The 13305-nt window shown below is 41.4% G+C and overlaps 4 protein-coding genes across 5 annotated transcripts in view; 3 read left to right on the top strand and 1 right to left on the bottom strand.

Annotated features, from left to right (window-relative positions):
• Positions 1-13305, top strand: part of pcyox1 (prenylcysteine oxidase 1) — a 40788-nt gene that overhangs the window by 14742 nt on the left and 12741 nt on the right. The gene's annotated exons all lie outside the window — the stretch shown is intronic.
• The window catches only part of mat2aa (methionine adenosyltransferase 2Aa), a 73965-nt gene that overhangs the window by 50946 nt on the left and 9714 nt on the right, over positions 1-13305 (top strand). The window lies entirely within an intron of this gene.
• Positions 606-6321, top strand: snx24 (sorting nexin 24). Of its 2 annotated transcripts, XR_011909080.1 has the most exons (8): positions 606-806; positions 1703-1786; positions 3198-3302; positions 3524-3618; positions 3736-3765; positions 3914-3978; positions 4099-5361; positions 5403-6321. XR_011909080.1 is itself a non-coding variant. In XM_072372233.1 (7 exons), exons 1-7 carry the CDS (start codon positions 738-740, stop codon positions 4167-4169), a joined length of 519 nt encoding a protein of 172 aa, XP_072228334.1. In that variant the 5' UTR covers positions 606-737; the 3' UTR covers positions 4170-6321. The 2 variants fall into 2 exon arrangements, 1 of the variants encoding a protein (XP_072228334.1); XM_072372233.1 differs by having other exon boundaries at positions 4099-6321.
• ggcx (gamma-glutamyl carboxylase) lies at positions 6331-12314 on the bottom strand. Its single transcript, XM_072372227.1, has 15 exons — positions 12125-12314; positions 11671-11871; positions 11420-11578; positions 10756-10921; positions 10602-10680; positions 10401-10507; positions 10142-10305; positions 9740-10035; positions 9269-9400; positions 8876-9027; positions 8604-8773; positions 8383-8513; positions 7872-8019; positions 7198-7402; positions 6331-7105 (listed from the first exon to the last, which is right to left on the bottom strand). Exons 1-15 carry the CDS (start codon positions 12147-12149, stop codon positions 6946-6948), a joined length of 2295 nt encoding a protein of 764 aa, XP_072228328.1. The 5' UTR covers positions 12150-12314; the 3' UTR covers positions 6331-6945.

Below are 13305 nucleotides of genomic sequence, written 5' to 3'. Positions count from 1 at the left end.
AAAGACAATGACTTCAGTTTTGTCTGAATTTAGAAGTAGACAGTTCTGAGTCATCCGAGTCTTTATGTCTTTAAGACATGCTTGTAGTCTGACCAACCCATTGGGTTCATCTGGTTTTATAGATAAGTACAACTGAGTATCATCAGCATAGTAATGGAAATTTATGCTATGCTGTCTAATAGTGTTACCTAATGGAAGCATGTATAAAGTAAAAATAATCGGTCCAGACAGACAGACAGCACAGGATTTTAATAAGTAATAAGTTTATTATCTTGGCAACACTCATTTAAACATATCAAGTGAATCTAAACATCATATATATTTTACACACTATAACATCTTTATAAGTGTGTATTTTTAAGTATGTATGATCAATTTTCCCATTAAATAAGGTTTTTGGATAAACAAGTTACACATGCATAACGTAGTATGATAGTATGAATCAGTCTAAATTTGTAATCAAACTGATGTGATAAGCCATCCTAGAATAAGCCACATGAAGTCAAAGATGTTTAATCGAATAATATTAGCGTTGCGTTTTAAGTCAGGCAGCCGTCGTTGTCCTCCGCTCCACCAGGGGGCGCCACCGACACTCGGCTCAGCCTGTTTGAATTCAGTGATTTTTATCAGGCTTTCTGTCAGACACACTGGAGCAAACCATCAACAGCGTGAGTGTGTGTGTGTTTGTATGCGCCAGAGGATCATCCACGAAACCCTACACTTTTTATCAGGTGAAAATGCATCCGGTCCGAGTGTCGATTCCGTCGTTTCGTTCAGAAAACAACTCCATCGAGAGAGGATACACGGTAAGCTCCCACAACAACCTCTGTGTGTCTGCCTGTCTGTCGCCTTCTCGGCGTTTTTACTGTTAACTCTGTGTGTTTTTCTTCACCCATATATACCCATATAATTACCATCACAATTATTACACCCTACAATATTGTACACAGTCTGTTTGGTGTATTTGTGACTGATCAGAGGAGCCCTGAATTCACCTTGTGTTCGATCTCTTTAAAAATGTCAGCCTTCACATATCCAAAGAGCAAAAACTTGCTGACTTTTTACTTTGTATCGACCTAAAAAGCCCGTGAGTCTATGCTGGCATCTATTAAAGTCGTATTTTTCTGAAAGGGGTGATTTAGGCGTGAAGTGTTCACGTTTTATTATGATATTTGACCCAGAGACTACTATTTTAAATGGAAGACACTTGTGTGGCACCTTTCTAGTCCAATTGACCACCACCTCAGTAATCACTGCAAAGTCCACACGTCCATATATTAACAAGCGTTTTAGCTGTTTCATAATTCAACAAATGCTCAGATTTGACTCTAACAGCTTTTTTGTTGTTGTTGTTGAGTGCACCAGCATCATTAGTAGTTACTATTTGTTGCCTTTTCTATCATCTGCTTAGTTAAGTTGCATTACTGCCACTGCTGTCATTCACAGTGAATTTCCTCTTTTACATAATGCTGGGAGGAACACTGACGTTTGTCCTGAGTCTTTCACAGAAGTAATCAGCTGAGTCAGGGAAGTGGATGACAGTCCGCTCCGGGATGTGTTGCATCAACTCTGACAGATCACACCACAGCGGCCAGATGTTTCCCCTTCCCAACTTGCTGACTTCTGCATTAGCAGCCGCCCGCTGACTCGTGGAGATGTTCCCTCAGCAAGCAGCGCTGACTTGTTTTTGCCTTTCTTTCAGGTCTTCAGAATTGACGTGCTGATGAATGGCAGACTTCATACTATTGAGAAACGCTACAGTGAATTCCACGCCTTGCACAAAATGGTGAGATTTGGAGCATCCCCAGATATTTATCCATACTTCACTGGTCTGTTATGACTTCTTTGTGGTCAACTCTGTGACCTTTGCCTTTGATACATGAAAGCGGTCCCATTTTCCATTTGAAGGGTCATATTCACTGCTTTGTTCTGCTGACATTTGAGTAACAACAGCATTGAGATGTATCTGTGCTGTATTGTTCCTTTTGCTAAAACATGTCAGTGTCCACATCATTTTATATGAGTTGAATGACATTTTTACATGTTGATTGTGTTTTTAAATGTATTCCCTTAATCACTGTTGAAATGAAAAGCTTTTCCTGCATTATCTTTAACAGAGCTTTCCCTTTTATAAAACAACAGTTTTATGATGGCTACACTGGCTTTAGCTGCTTTAACAATGAATTAGATACATTTTTCCTTAAAGAAAAACTCTTTTGGTGATGTATGCAGCCTCTACTAGCAGTCCCAGTGCTGTGGCTCTTCATTTGCTGTATTTTCATGGTGTTTAAGAGCAAAACTGAGAAGTGCATAGACGTTCACAGGAAATCAGTGCAGGGAGTAATCAGCGAGCTTCGTGGTGGTTAACCCCGTTCACCACACTGGCTGGTTTGAGGTTGTACATGAGCTCCTGTCTCTATCCTGTTCATTAATTTACACTTTGTTTGATTTGTAGCTCTCTGTCAGTAAAGATCTATGCAGGAGGAAAAGATTAAATGAGTTACGGCCGCCTGTTTTACTGCTCCGATATTCCACGTGTTGACTCACTGAGACACCTGAATGCAACAGAGGCATCGCAGATATTCTTCACTCAGACTGTAATTCTTTAGCCTTTAACTATACGAACACATCCAAAGTGCCCTCTTTCCTTTTTGCCCTCGCTGTTCATGCTTTTTTCTATGAATCTTAGTCGCTACCCAGAAAATCTTGATAGAACTTCAGGAAAAGATGCTTAATCTTTGTTTTTTTTAATTTTCAGTTTAAAGTGCAGTGTTTTTTTGTTTTTTCAATTGTCTGCCTTTTCTAGCTAGTTTGTCCAGAGGACTCTCCACATGGTTCTGTATAATAAATTAATCAGGTCAGCATTAGAGGACAAAATGTGGAAGGAAGTGGCTTTTATGACCACACATCATGCTACGTTGCTTTGTCAAACATTTTCATTTCAATAAATCCCAATTCACACCAGATATAAACCATTGTACCACGTTCATACTCTCACACAGACGGACAAACGAACCACTGGGAACAAAGGAGAAGTTTGTTAGCTTTTAGATCCTTTGAGATCCTTTTAGCAAAGATCTGATTATGAATATTTTATTTTATAGTATTTTTATCTTAATTTTAGTAACAAGTCTGTGTGTAAGTCTTCTTTTGGTACAGCTGTGTATATATTTGATATTTTTTCTAAATTTCTCCAGCTAAAGAAGAACATAAAGCCACCTGAAATCCCCTCAAAACATGTCAGAAACTGGGTTCCTAAAGTCCTGGAGCAGAGGAGGCAAGGCTTGGAGCTCTACCTGCAGGTCCTCTCATACACTTTGACTCCTCTTTAGACCCTCAAATGAACTACTTAAACATCTTTTGCATGATGCGTAGTCTCTGCTTTCACCAGATAGGAGTGTTGTGGAACCTAAAGTGAAGCTCCTGCAGGGAGGTTAAACAGAATCTTACTGGTCACTCAGAGCACTTTGGTTTTGTCCCGCTGCTTTGTGTACTCACTGAAATTTGCTTTTGTTTTTGTCAGACTATAATTATGGAAAATGAGGCTCTTCCAAAGATATTCCTGGATTTCCTGAACATCCGCCATTTTCCTTCAGTGCCAAAAACCGAAAGCTGTGGGTGAGTTGAAACTGTAGGTTTGCTTCAAAATAAATTTTAAAAGAAGAAAGGAAAAACGATGAACACTTGGTGGGAGAGGAGGACTGGCTGGCCTCACTTTCATTTTGGTCTTTTCAGGTCCTTCGATACAGAATCTGTAGAGTCAAGGTGAGTCACATGCTTGTTTTGTACTTTAACCGGTTAAAAATCAGCCATTGTTTACTCTGCTCTTGAACTTGACTCCATTCTCACTCCGACCTGTTTTTCCATTTATATGCAGCTCACTTCTCCCGCTTTAACTTTTTTTTTTTTTCAGTAAACTGTCTCATCAGCCCGTCATGCTGTTTCTGAGAGACCCCTATCTGCTGCCATCTGCACACGGTGCGTTCAGTCTGCTGATGCACAGCATCGTGAGATCCTCATTTGTTCTCCACTGAAAATATTACATATTAGTGAGCTGTGCATCTTAACTGACAAAAACCTTATCCTCCTCCCTTTCAGACACATTATCTAATGTTGTGATTGAAGGCGTGATACGGGGAGTTTTCTGCCCAGATCTTCAGCTGAGGTAGAGCTGCAGAGATGGATATGAAGGACACGTCACCACAAATAGATGCTTCGTATTCTCACACCCCTCCAGGTGTGCACAAGATACACTGAGCCGCATTTATATAATCCAAAGCATATAACAAAAATCCATTATTTTTTTAAACAAAAAGATGCCTGAAGGATCTTTACCTAATTCCTCACATTTTAAAGTATGAACACTAACTCATTCATTGTCCGTATTCCCACTGACATTCGCACGAGTTCCAGTTCAAAACTTCTCTTAACTTTAACGTTGAACAATATGTGAAACTGTGAGATTATTTTCGGGAGTGATAGAGCTAAAAACATTGTTACAGATTAAATGAGAACTCCTATCTTTTATAGAAAATCTGTGAGAGAAATAGATGCACAGGAACAACTGAAAATATTGACAAGAGGCTCATCCGCATAGGGAGGAACTGGGAGGGCTTTTTGAGATTGCAGTAGAGAGGAGATGGTGATGACTGCTGGAGTGAAAGTCACGTTTTCCAGAGGCAGAGGATGGAGCTTTTTCAGCTCATGAGGACAAAGGGAAAGACTGGAGTGTGGAGCTGGCCGGCAAACAGAGAGGTGCCACTCCCTCTGTAGCACCTTTGATGTGGGTTCTTTTTTATTTGTTTTAAGCTGCCAATTGGAGGCAGCTGAGGGAGTGTGGTGGGACAAAGTGGGGGAATTTTTTTCTATTTTTCTATTTTTTAGAGACCAGCAGTGCATCCTGGTGGAGTTGACTGCTATGTGGCTCTGATTTGGACCCGTGTCATAGAGCACGAGAGAACAGAGCCTGTGAGAAAGTACTGTTGACAGTGGTGCCGATAGTGGAGCTCTGCTCGGCTATCGGAGGAGCTTAGTTCTGTAAGGCGGTGAGATTGAGATTTCGGGCAAACAGCCAGTTTTAATTCCCTCCCCAAGTCTTGTCACATGTGACACTACAGGTAGAGTTTTACCTCTTTTCCATCAGTTTCGCTCTGCCTTTTGATTCTGCTCCATTCAGGACTCGTGGAGTCTTGCCGCTATGTAGCAACCCTTCCTCTTGTTTTCACACAGCCCAATCGTTAGAAGGATGTGTCGTTAGCAGAAGCCGTCGCAAATCCTCTCTTTCCAGCTCTTCGGGCTCTGAACCACTTTATTTTTGGTGACAGTGCTCAAAACATTGAAAGTTGTATCAGTGAAATCTGAGTCACAGGGTGATCACAGGGTTTCATCTGTGATCGTAAGAGATCGCAGGGTTTCATCTGTGATCGTCAGCGATCGCAGGGTTTCATCTGTGATCTCAATGTACATGCTCGCCTAGTTAGATTATAGAAAAAGTATCTAGTTGAATCTAGCTTGATTCTATGCAAAAGTACGTAAGTTCAAAGAAAAAAGAAGAAACTATGTAAATCATTTGGTCAATGAGCTGTTCCTGTGACATATTTCAGGATCTGGCTTCAGACTCTGCACACACACACTGGCTTTGTAGTAGATTTCCACACCAAGGTTTTAGTTTTTTGCATTATTGTGAAGTTCATGTTGATTTGTGTCACTTGAGACCAGCGTCTAACACTAACACCAGCCATATTACAGCTGAATTGACTCATAATGGAGAAGCTGTGGTGATTAGAGGCATTAGAGTCATCTGTTACATAAAGGGATGCAAATGTTGCTTTGTGTTTCTGAAGGAGTTGTAAAAATGTGACAATTGACGTCTTGTTGCCAGTAAAATATTGTGCAATATGAGATAAGATACGTTTGAAGTTGTGACCTTAATTGACTCGTAGATTTTGTGGAACTGTGGCTTTTTTTTTTTTTTTTGAAGCAGTAATCAACGATTTAAGCTATCCGACCTGCCTCGTTGAGCCTTTTATACAACAGGACCTGTACTACACAACACTGACAACAACACGTTTCTATTTAGTGAAATTAAATCTGAACAATGGACCTCAGCTAAAATAAAAAAGGAATAAAATCATTATGTGTTCAAAGTGAAGGTAGAAGCTCATTGTGAAGATTGATATGTATTTATATTGTGAGACAATGTGCGCTGACTTTATGAAATGTTATTTCTGTGCCATGGTGCCAAACTACAGTGAATTCTGCTGTAACACTTCGACATTAACACTTTGGGAAATACTAACACCAATAAAATTCAGTGTTCAAGTAAACCTCCTTTGTCCGACTCAACGTTGACTTTTAATTAAATAAACATCCAATTTATTGACATCATTAGAAAATTTACTAGAAAAATTTGCAGATAGACAGACTAACAGTTGTTTTTACATCATTAGCTGTCCGTTTCTCTCACATTGTAGAAAAAAAAAATTCACAACAGTAAAACTTGAAAAACGGTTAATTCGCTTGAATCTTTCCCCTTTAAAACGTATTCGGTCGCATGCTGCACATCATCCCTAAAAGAAGCAGCATTTATAGTGTAGCATGTTTATATAGATCATATAATGCCTCGTAGCCGTTCTGAGCACTTATGTCTTTCTACTGCTATTTGATCACATCATCCAGCCATAAGTGAACACAGTCTCAACATACAGGGTTCAGCTGCTGTGAAACTCATCTTCTGCAGTATGTTCAGATGCATGAACGATAGCAAAGTATTGACTTTACGTCTGGAAATAATCTCAAATGCTAAATATTTCAGAGGAATTAAGACTGCTTTGATGCCTGGGCAGCAAGTAACAGTCTAGTAGTAACGCACACATTGATTGGAATGCGTGATTCGGCACCTGCAGTTAATTCACCAGTTTTCTTGATACTTTAGTCTCAATGGCTTTAAAGTTCTCCATGACCAACTTCATCTTTGAGCCTCTCATTTTGGTTGGCTTCTGCTTGAGGTTCTTTGAAGTTGGCAAAGGAAACTTCTCTTCTCAGCTGCTCCAGAGGAGGGAGCCCTACCATCAGGTTTCGCACTGCGATGGCCGTCATCAAGAACCTTTGAGACAAAGGATCAGAGGCGAGAGATTTGTTGCACATCATCTGTGTTAACACAGCAAACCCTGTTTGTTACTGCCAGAGCATACTCACCCCCGCCGTATCGTGTAGTACTTCTTCACAGCAAAGCGGTCCAGTCGCTCCAGCACACCAGCCTCCCTGCGTTTCTTCACCTCCTTCATCCGGCGCTGTCTCTTCAGGAACAGACGTACAATGGGGTCGGTGGCGTTGACTTCTGCCCCTTCATCGTTGTCTGCAGTCATAAGAGGCTGCAGCTCAGGAGGTAGAGGCTCAGTTTCTGTGGGGCAAGACTGGCTGGTCAACATATGATGGGCTTGTTTTGAGCCCTAAAAAAAAAGTTCACACAAGGGAACAAAAAATAAAATAAATAAAATACACTAAAATGAGGCACTTTCAGGCATTTTGGATGCATCGGATTCCTAAAAGAGCATAAAGCGGAACCACCGGGAAGATCCCAAATTCATTCTGCAACATCACAGCAAAATATAGATTCAAAGCCATAACCAACTGTGTACAGTGCAGTGATAGGACCAACAGATACTGCAAGAGAAGGAATAAACCCCACAGAAGGCTGATCCCAACTTCTGGAATTACATAAAGATGCAAAAATTCTCCTAAATGTTTTTCTAACAACCAACCTGCCAAGTACCATGACAAATTGTACACTCGATGCTATCATGAACTAAGCCCAACTGATAAAATGTCCTCACTGCAACATTTTTAAAGCAGTTGAGAAGTGTTTTCACCTGTTCCATTGCGTACACGTTCCTGGAGCTCAAACAGCTTGGTGAAGTTTTCCTGCAGTGCTGCCTCTGTGGTGTTGACATAGATGTACATGTAGCAAGATGGGTCATCAGACACAGTGTACACCTTATGGTAGGCCCCAGCGGGAACCTGCAACGTTCACATTATGGCAAATGAATGCTATATATAGATATATATATTTCAATATTTTATTCAGTTTTGTATAGTGACATTATTTTAACCCATTTTGTCAGTAATCTTTGAATCACTTCGGCTATTTCCCAAGTGATTTTCTCATCCCCCAATAACTTCCTAAGAGACATTCCAGATGGTTTTGGGATCATAATCTTGCAAGAATCCAACTGCTGTTATTTGGAAATGACTGGGCTCTCGGACTACTCAGGGAGTGGTTTCAGCAACTTGCCCGGCTGGTTTTCTCTTGCCGTCTTACTGTCGGCTACTGGAAGTGTTCATTGTGGGTCACTGGCAGAGATTTATGGTGCGTTACTGTACCTTTAACTGCTCACCAGGCTGCAGAGTGTAGTTCTTTTTCTCCTCCACTAGCTCAACATTCACTCGCCCCTGTAACACGTGGACGCTGGTGTTGCCCAGATCTTCGCTGACAAAGTTTTCCAAGTGCAGACCTGGAGGGTAACAAGCTGTCAGTTAGCACAAATGCTAAATGTCATTCCTTCCATCTGAAAAAACAGATCGGTGAATGAGAGATTTGCAACCTGGGAAATCAGCAATGAAGACAATCTCTGTCTGGTTGTCCAAACTGCCCTCTATCTCCTGGAACTTGGTCCTCCAGGGTGAGAGGTCCACCAGCAGAGGCATCAGCCACGGGTTTGGTCGGAAAGGGGACCAGTCAGCCTTCACAATGTCCACCCGAGGATCAAAGATCCTTCAAGAAGAGTCCAGAGCAAATTCAAAACTCCCACCCTTATACCACTTTTATTCTTAGAACATAACAATTTTAAAAGCGTTTTCATCTGAATCAAAATACCTTTGCTGAAAACGTTCATTGATCGACACCCAGATATCGAAGTAGATTTCGGGTTCAGAGATGTTGTAGCGTGGCAGTAAATCACTGAGACACGTAGCATACTGCTTCAGCATGTCTCCGTGGTCTTTCCAGCGGCGGCTCTGTGTGAACACCTACAATACACAAACAGTTTTTATTATTATTTATTTTTACATCATCTGAGCAAGAATAAAGAAAGAAAAAAAACATCCAATGATAATCCACATGTAATTAATTTGAAACGTTGGTAGGACTTATTACTTCTGGTTTCTCCACAGAACATAGCATTGAAACATGATTTTACCACCTGTTAGTGGTTCTGATGTTGGGGCTGTAAATATGTATTATGTTCTCAGGGTTTTCCCAGTAACTCACCCCTGGGTTCAGGTATCCGATTTCACCAGTTTTTCCATCTTTATAGGTGATCTTAACATGCTGATGGCTGCGGGAGTGAACCATCATGTCCCACGAGTAGCCATACAAGCCATTGGTCCAGTTGTTGTAACCCTGGACAAAAATACTTCATTAAGATAATTTTTAAAAGGCATCCCATCATTATTTTCCAATATAACATTTCAAAGAACCAGGTGAAAGGTTATCAGGGGCTGGAGAATGAGTGTCCATTTTTTTCAAGGTTTCATCTCTCAGCTGATGACACAAATCTGAGCTGCTGTTTGTTGCGAAACTATGACTGTTGACACTGATTGAGCAACTACTACTCAGCCAACTCAGGAGTGGGATTAAAGGGGTTTCACTGCAAATACAATCCCTATATAAAGAAGACCATGGAGCAAAAAAGACATCTGAGAATGCAGCATTTTAAAAAGACTTGTGGGGAAGATTTACCTGTGTGATGAAGTGGGAATAAGGCATGAAGAACTGTTCAGCTATGTAAAGAATGGTAAAAATGGCTCCCAGCTTGTGTTTAAGTCTCGGTTTGGAGGTTTTGGTAGCAGTTGGGGTTTCCTGCCGATCAGTACTGTGGATCTCGGGGTAAACGCAGGAGGTGCTGGGCTGAGGCTGTGCTGAGGTCAGTGGCAGGACTCCACTGAGGAATGACGGGAAACTGCCAAAGAATCTTCTTGGCCAGTCAGGGTAGCAAAAGAGGGCACTGGTGGCGAGCATGGTGTAGGAAAACATCCCTGAGGAGGATTCACATTCTCATTGAGGTTAAATGACACCACTCGAATTAGAAAGACTTAAATGCAGTTTTGGCAACAAGAAAGAGAAACAAGGCTGCACACTAACCAATGCTAAAGAGCTGAGAGTTCATGCAGTGGAAGTACGAGACAAAGAAAAATGCAGCGGGCCGCGTAGCATCAAAAAACAGCAGATAGCCAGCAGTCAGATCCAGAACAAGGCCGCCTGCGTGCACCACCAGCAGATTTACTAAATCCACAGGAAGAATCGCTCTGGAAAAGGAAGAAAAAAAAAAACATGGCAACAGCTTGATCAGAGTGCTGAGATACAACAGTCAGTGAGTAATGGCTGCTACAATAACACCTACTTGAAAGGATCAAAAAGCCAGTGGTGTGCCAGATATGACATCGAGTATCCCTCCACCCAATCTGCATCCAGCTTTTTGATTCCAGCGATGAAGTACACAATAAATATCTTTGAGGAACAGGAACACAGACATAATTAAAGCATCTTTTTCTACAAGGTGTGCACCAATAATTCACTTGATTCACCGTTGACTGACACTAACCTGTGTCCTCAGAATGGTGTAATTCCAAAGAGGCACGTGAGCATTTCTTATGGAAGGCCTTCGCAATCCATCGACTGACCTATAAAAACAGGGAGATGACTGTGAAGCGAGCGAACACACACCCACACAGGAAGAAAACTAAGCATCACCTCACCAGTATCTGTTGCCATCCATGAGAAAGAGCTGGAATCCAATGAGGCCGTAGAGATACGAGTGGTTGTTCCAGGCCGTTTTGTCCAGAAAGAAGACGTACCAATATGTCGAGATAAACATAAGGCAAGACAACCGGTAGAAACAACCAAGCATGATGCCGGATGCACCTTTGAGTAGAAACAAACACACTACTTCAGATACAGACATTTATTTCCTTCTCTTAGCTACACATCAGCACACCCATGGGTGGCATGGAGGGCATGGATTGCTATAGTGTTGAATTGTGGGAAATGAGAGCGATAGCGGGAAATCTCTTGCCTAATGTTCTAATGTACTCTTGTTCTAATGTTTTTTCCTAATCGGTATCGACTTTAAAGTTGGTGCAAACAACTGTTTGCTTTGAGTTGCACTTCTTTTAAAAATCCTTGAAAGTCTTTTGCATGTGTTGGTTAGCTCGGGGTAAAAATATGACAGGAGAATTGCTGGACTTCTTTTACGACTGCAGTCAAGCACCCCTACAGAGACTGCCCCAGAAAATGACTACCTCTGCTCTGATCAAAAAGAAAGAAAAGAGGTGGGAACCCATAATTCAAATAGCTTCGTTAAACAGTGAGGTGTGATTCTGTCATCTGATCTCCACCCATGAAGCAAAGATGGCGACCCACCGAGGAACATCACCAGGTACACCAAGTACATCCAGTCCAATGGCAGCGGCTGTAAGAAGTTGAAAAGTGGAAAGCGACACACAGGGGCCCCATCCAGGTATTTGTAGTCCAGGTGACTGAGACCACGTTCCTGTGTGACGTCAATAGCCATCAGGAAACCTAGACGACACACAGAAGGTGAAAAAAGGTACCGTTTAGGATATTTAACAGGAGCCTCACTGAAAAAAAAAGCATTTATATACACAACTTACCAAACAAGCAGCGGAAGATACCCAAAGATGCAGGGTCAGTGGGACGGTTTAAGAGGGCCAACAGGCTCTGCCAGGAAGTCAGATCCTCCTTCTTGAACCCAAAGATCTTCTCCATCCTGCTCTGAGTCTGGGTTTTATCTGTTTTAGGACTTGCATCCTTCTTTGCAGTTTGCTCTTCTCCCTCACTGCCGACAAGAGCACCTAGATTGAGCAGGATCACAAATAAGACACAAAGTGGTGTTTATCGCTATTACAAAGGTAGTGTGTGCGAAACTCGACGTGAATTTGAGCTTTATTCGAAAACCTGCAAGGTTAAGAAAACGTTCACCTCCAACTAGTACACTGAGCACGGCTGTAGCTTAGATAACCGCTTGTAAAGTGTTGGTCAAACTGGTTATTAAGGCAGTAAACAACTCAACGCCTCCCTCTGTGTTACTGCTAACAATTACCTCACCTGCAATAGCCTCTCTCGCCTCCATGATAGAAAAAGCTGGATTTTGGTTCGGGACAGGGGATCTTTTCTCTGCTCTCCCTGCCCCAGGTAGGGGTGTCCTGTGTGGGGGAATGAAATGGACAAAGTTTACGTGTCACAGTCCCATACACGCAGGGGTTTGTTTAGCAAAAAATGAGGAGGAGGAGGAGGGCGGTTTGAGAGGGATTGGAATGTTGTGTAGGAGGTGCTCACTGCTTATTGGCTGAATCACTGGTGACCACACACCCTCATACGTCATTTCCTGGTAGACTCCTTGCTTAAAGGCTCCCTTGACAAAATGCAGCAAAAAATTTAAAAATACATTAATAAAACCAAAACAAGTAACTGTTATTTAAGAACAAAACCCTTATATGAGAGAGACATAGATTAGTATTTATATAGACAGTAAATATAAAAGAAAAATTTGATTTAAAAGAAAAAAAAGCTGAAAGATCATTTTTGGTATGATTTTTGTACCTTTTTTTCTGGAATATGGAGGATCAACAATATGACACTGACTTATAAACATAGATACAAAAGTCAATCAAAAGCACAGACTTTCTATTCCATGCATGCATGTATTTCTCTCTCAGATTCACATCTCTATTTTTAAATCCATATCACAATTTTATGAGCACTCAGTATCATCAGCTGCATGAGCAGAAGTAAAAGGCTGAATGTGGCACAGATATACTAGAGAAAAGGGCACACTCTGACTAGCAAATTATACCATAACACATTATGCACCCCCAGTTTAAGACAAAAAACACAGCCAAACTGAGCTCTGAAAAAAGGGACTCACTGAGATCAAATATGTTTTGAAACTTAGCTGTATGAAATTTACCTGATGATAACCAATATCAAAGATCAAATTGAACACACAACACAAGGAAAGGGGACCAAACTAGTAAATGAAACTAGTAAATGAAAACTCTTGGTAGTGGGACTGTATTCAAGAGGTGATGATGATGCCGTTCAGTTTGGTAGTGACCCCTGATAGCCACATCCGCTGCATAGGACTTATGACAAGTTCACATGACCTGTTTGCACTTTTTGTGGCGCTAACTGTTTCTGTTTCTGCTGTGACAACTTTTTTCTACTGTACTCCATGCTTCTGTTCTCAATGATTGTGTCTCAACTTTCACAGCCTACCAGAGGAGGGC

This window comes from Leuresthes tenuis, unplaced genomic scaffold (genome assembly GCF_036924035.1).
Source record: "Leuresthes tenuis unplaced genomic scaffold, fLeuTen1.0.hap1 SCAF_19, whole genome shotgun sequence".
In the NCBI taxonomy this organism is placed as follows: domain Eukaryota; kingdom Metazoa; phylum Chordata; class Actinopteri; order Atheriniformes; family Atherinopsidae; genus Leuresthes; species Leuresthes tenuis.
This window is presented reverse-complemented; position numbering and strand designations above follow the sequence as displayed.

Coding starts and splice junctions, on each gene's coding strand:
- ggcx (XM_072372227.1), bottom strand. CDS start 12,149: ATGGAGGCGAGAGAGGCTATTGCAG. Junction 10,306..10,400: donor TGGCTTTTTGATCCTTTCAA/GTAGGTGTTATT, acceptor TTCCTTTTCCAG/AGCGATTCTTCCTGTGGATT. Junction 9,028..9,268: donor TCGGATACCTGAACCCAGGG/GTGAGTTACTGG, acceptor TGTGTATTGTAG/GTGTTCACACAGAGCCGCCG.
- snx24 (XM_072372233.1), top strand. CDS start 738: ATGCATCCGGTCCGAGTGTCGATTCCGTCGTTTCGTTCAGAAAACAAC. Junction 1,787..3,197: donor TCCACGCCTTGCACAAAATG/GTGAGATTTGGA, acceptor AAATTTCTCCAG/CTAAAGAAGAACATAAAGCC. Junction 3,766..3,913: donor ACAGAATCTGTAGAGTCAAG/GTGAGTCACATG, acceptor TTTTTTTTTCAG/TAAACTGTCTCATCAGCCCG.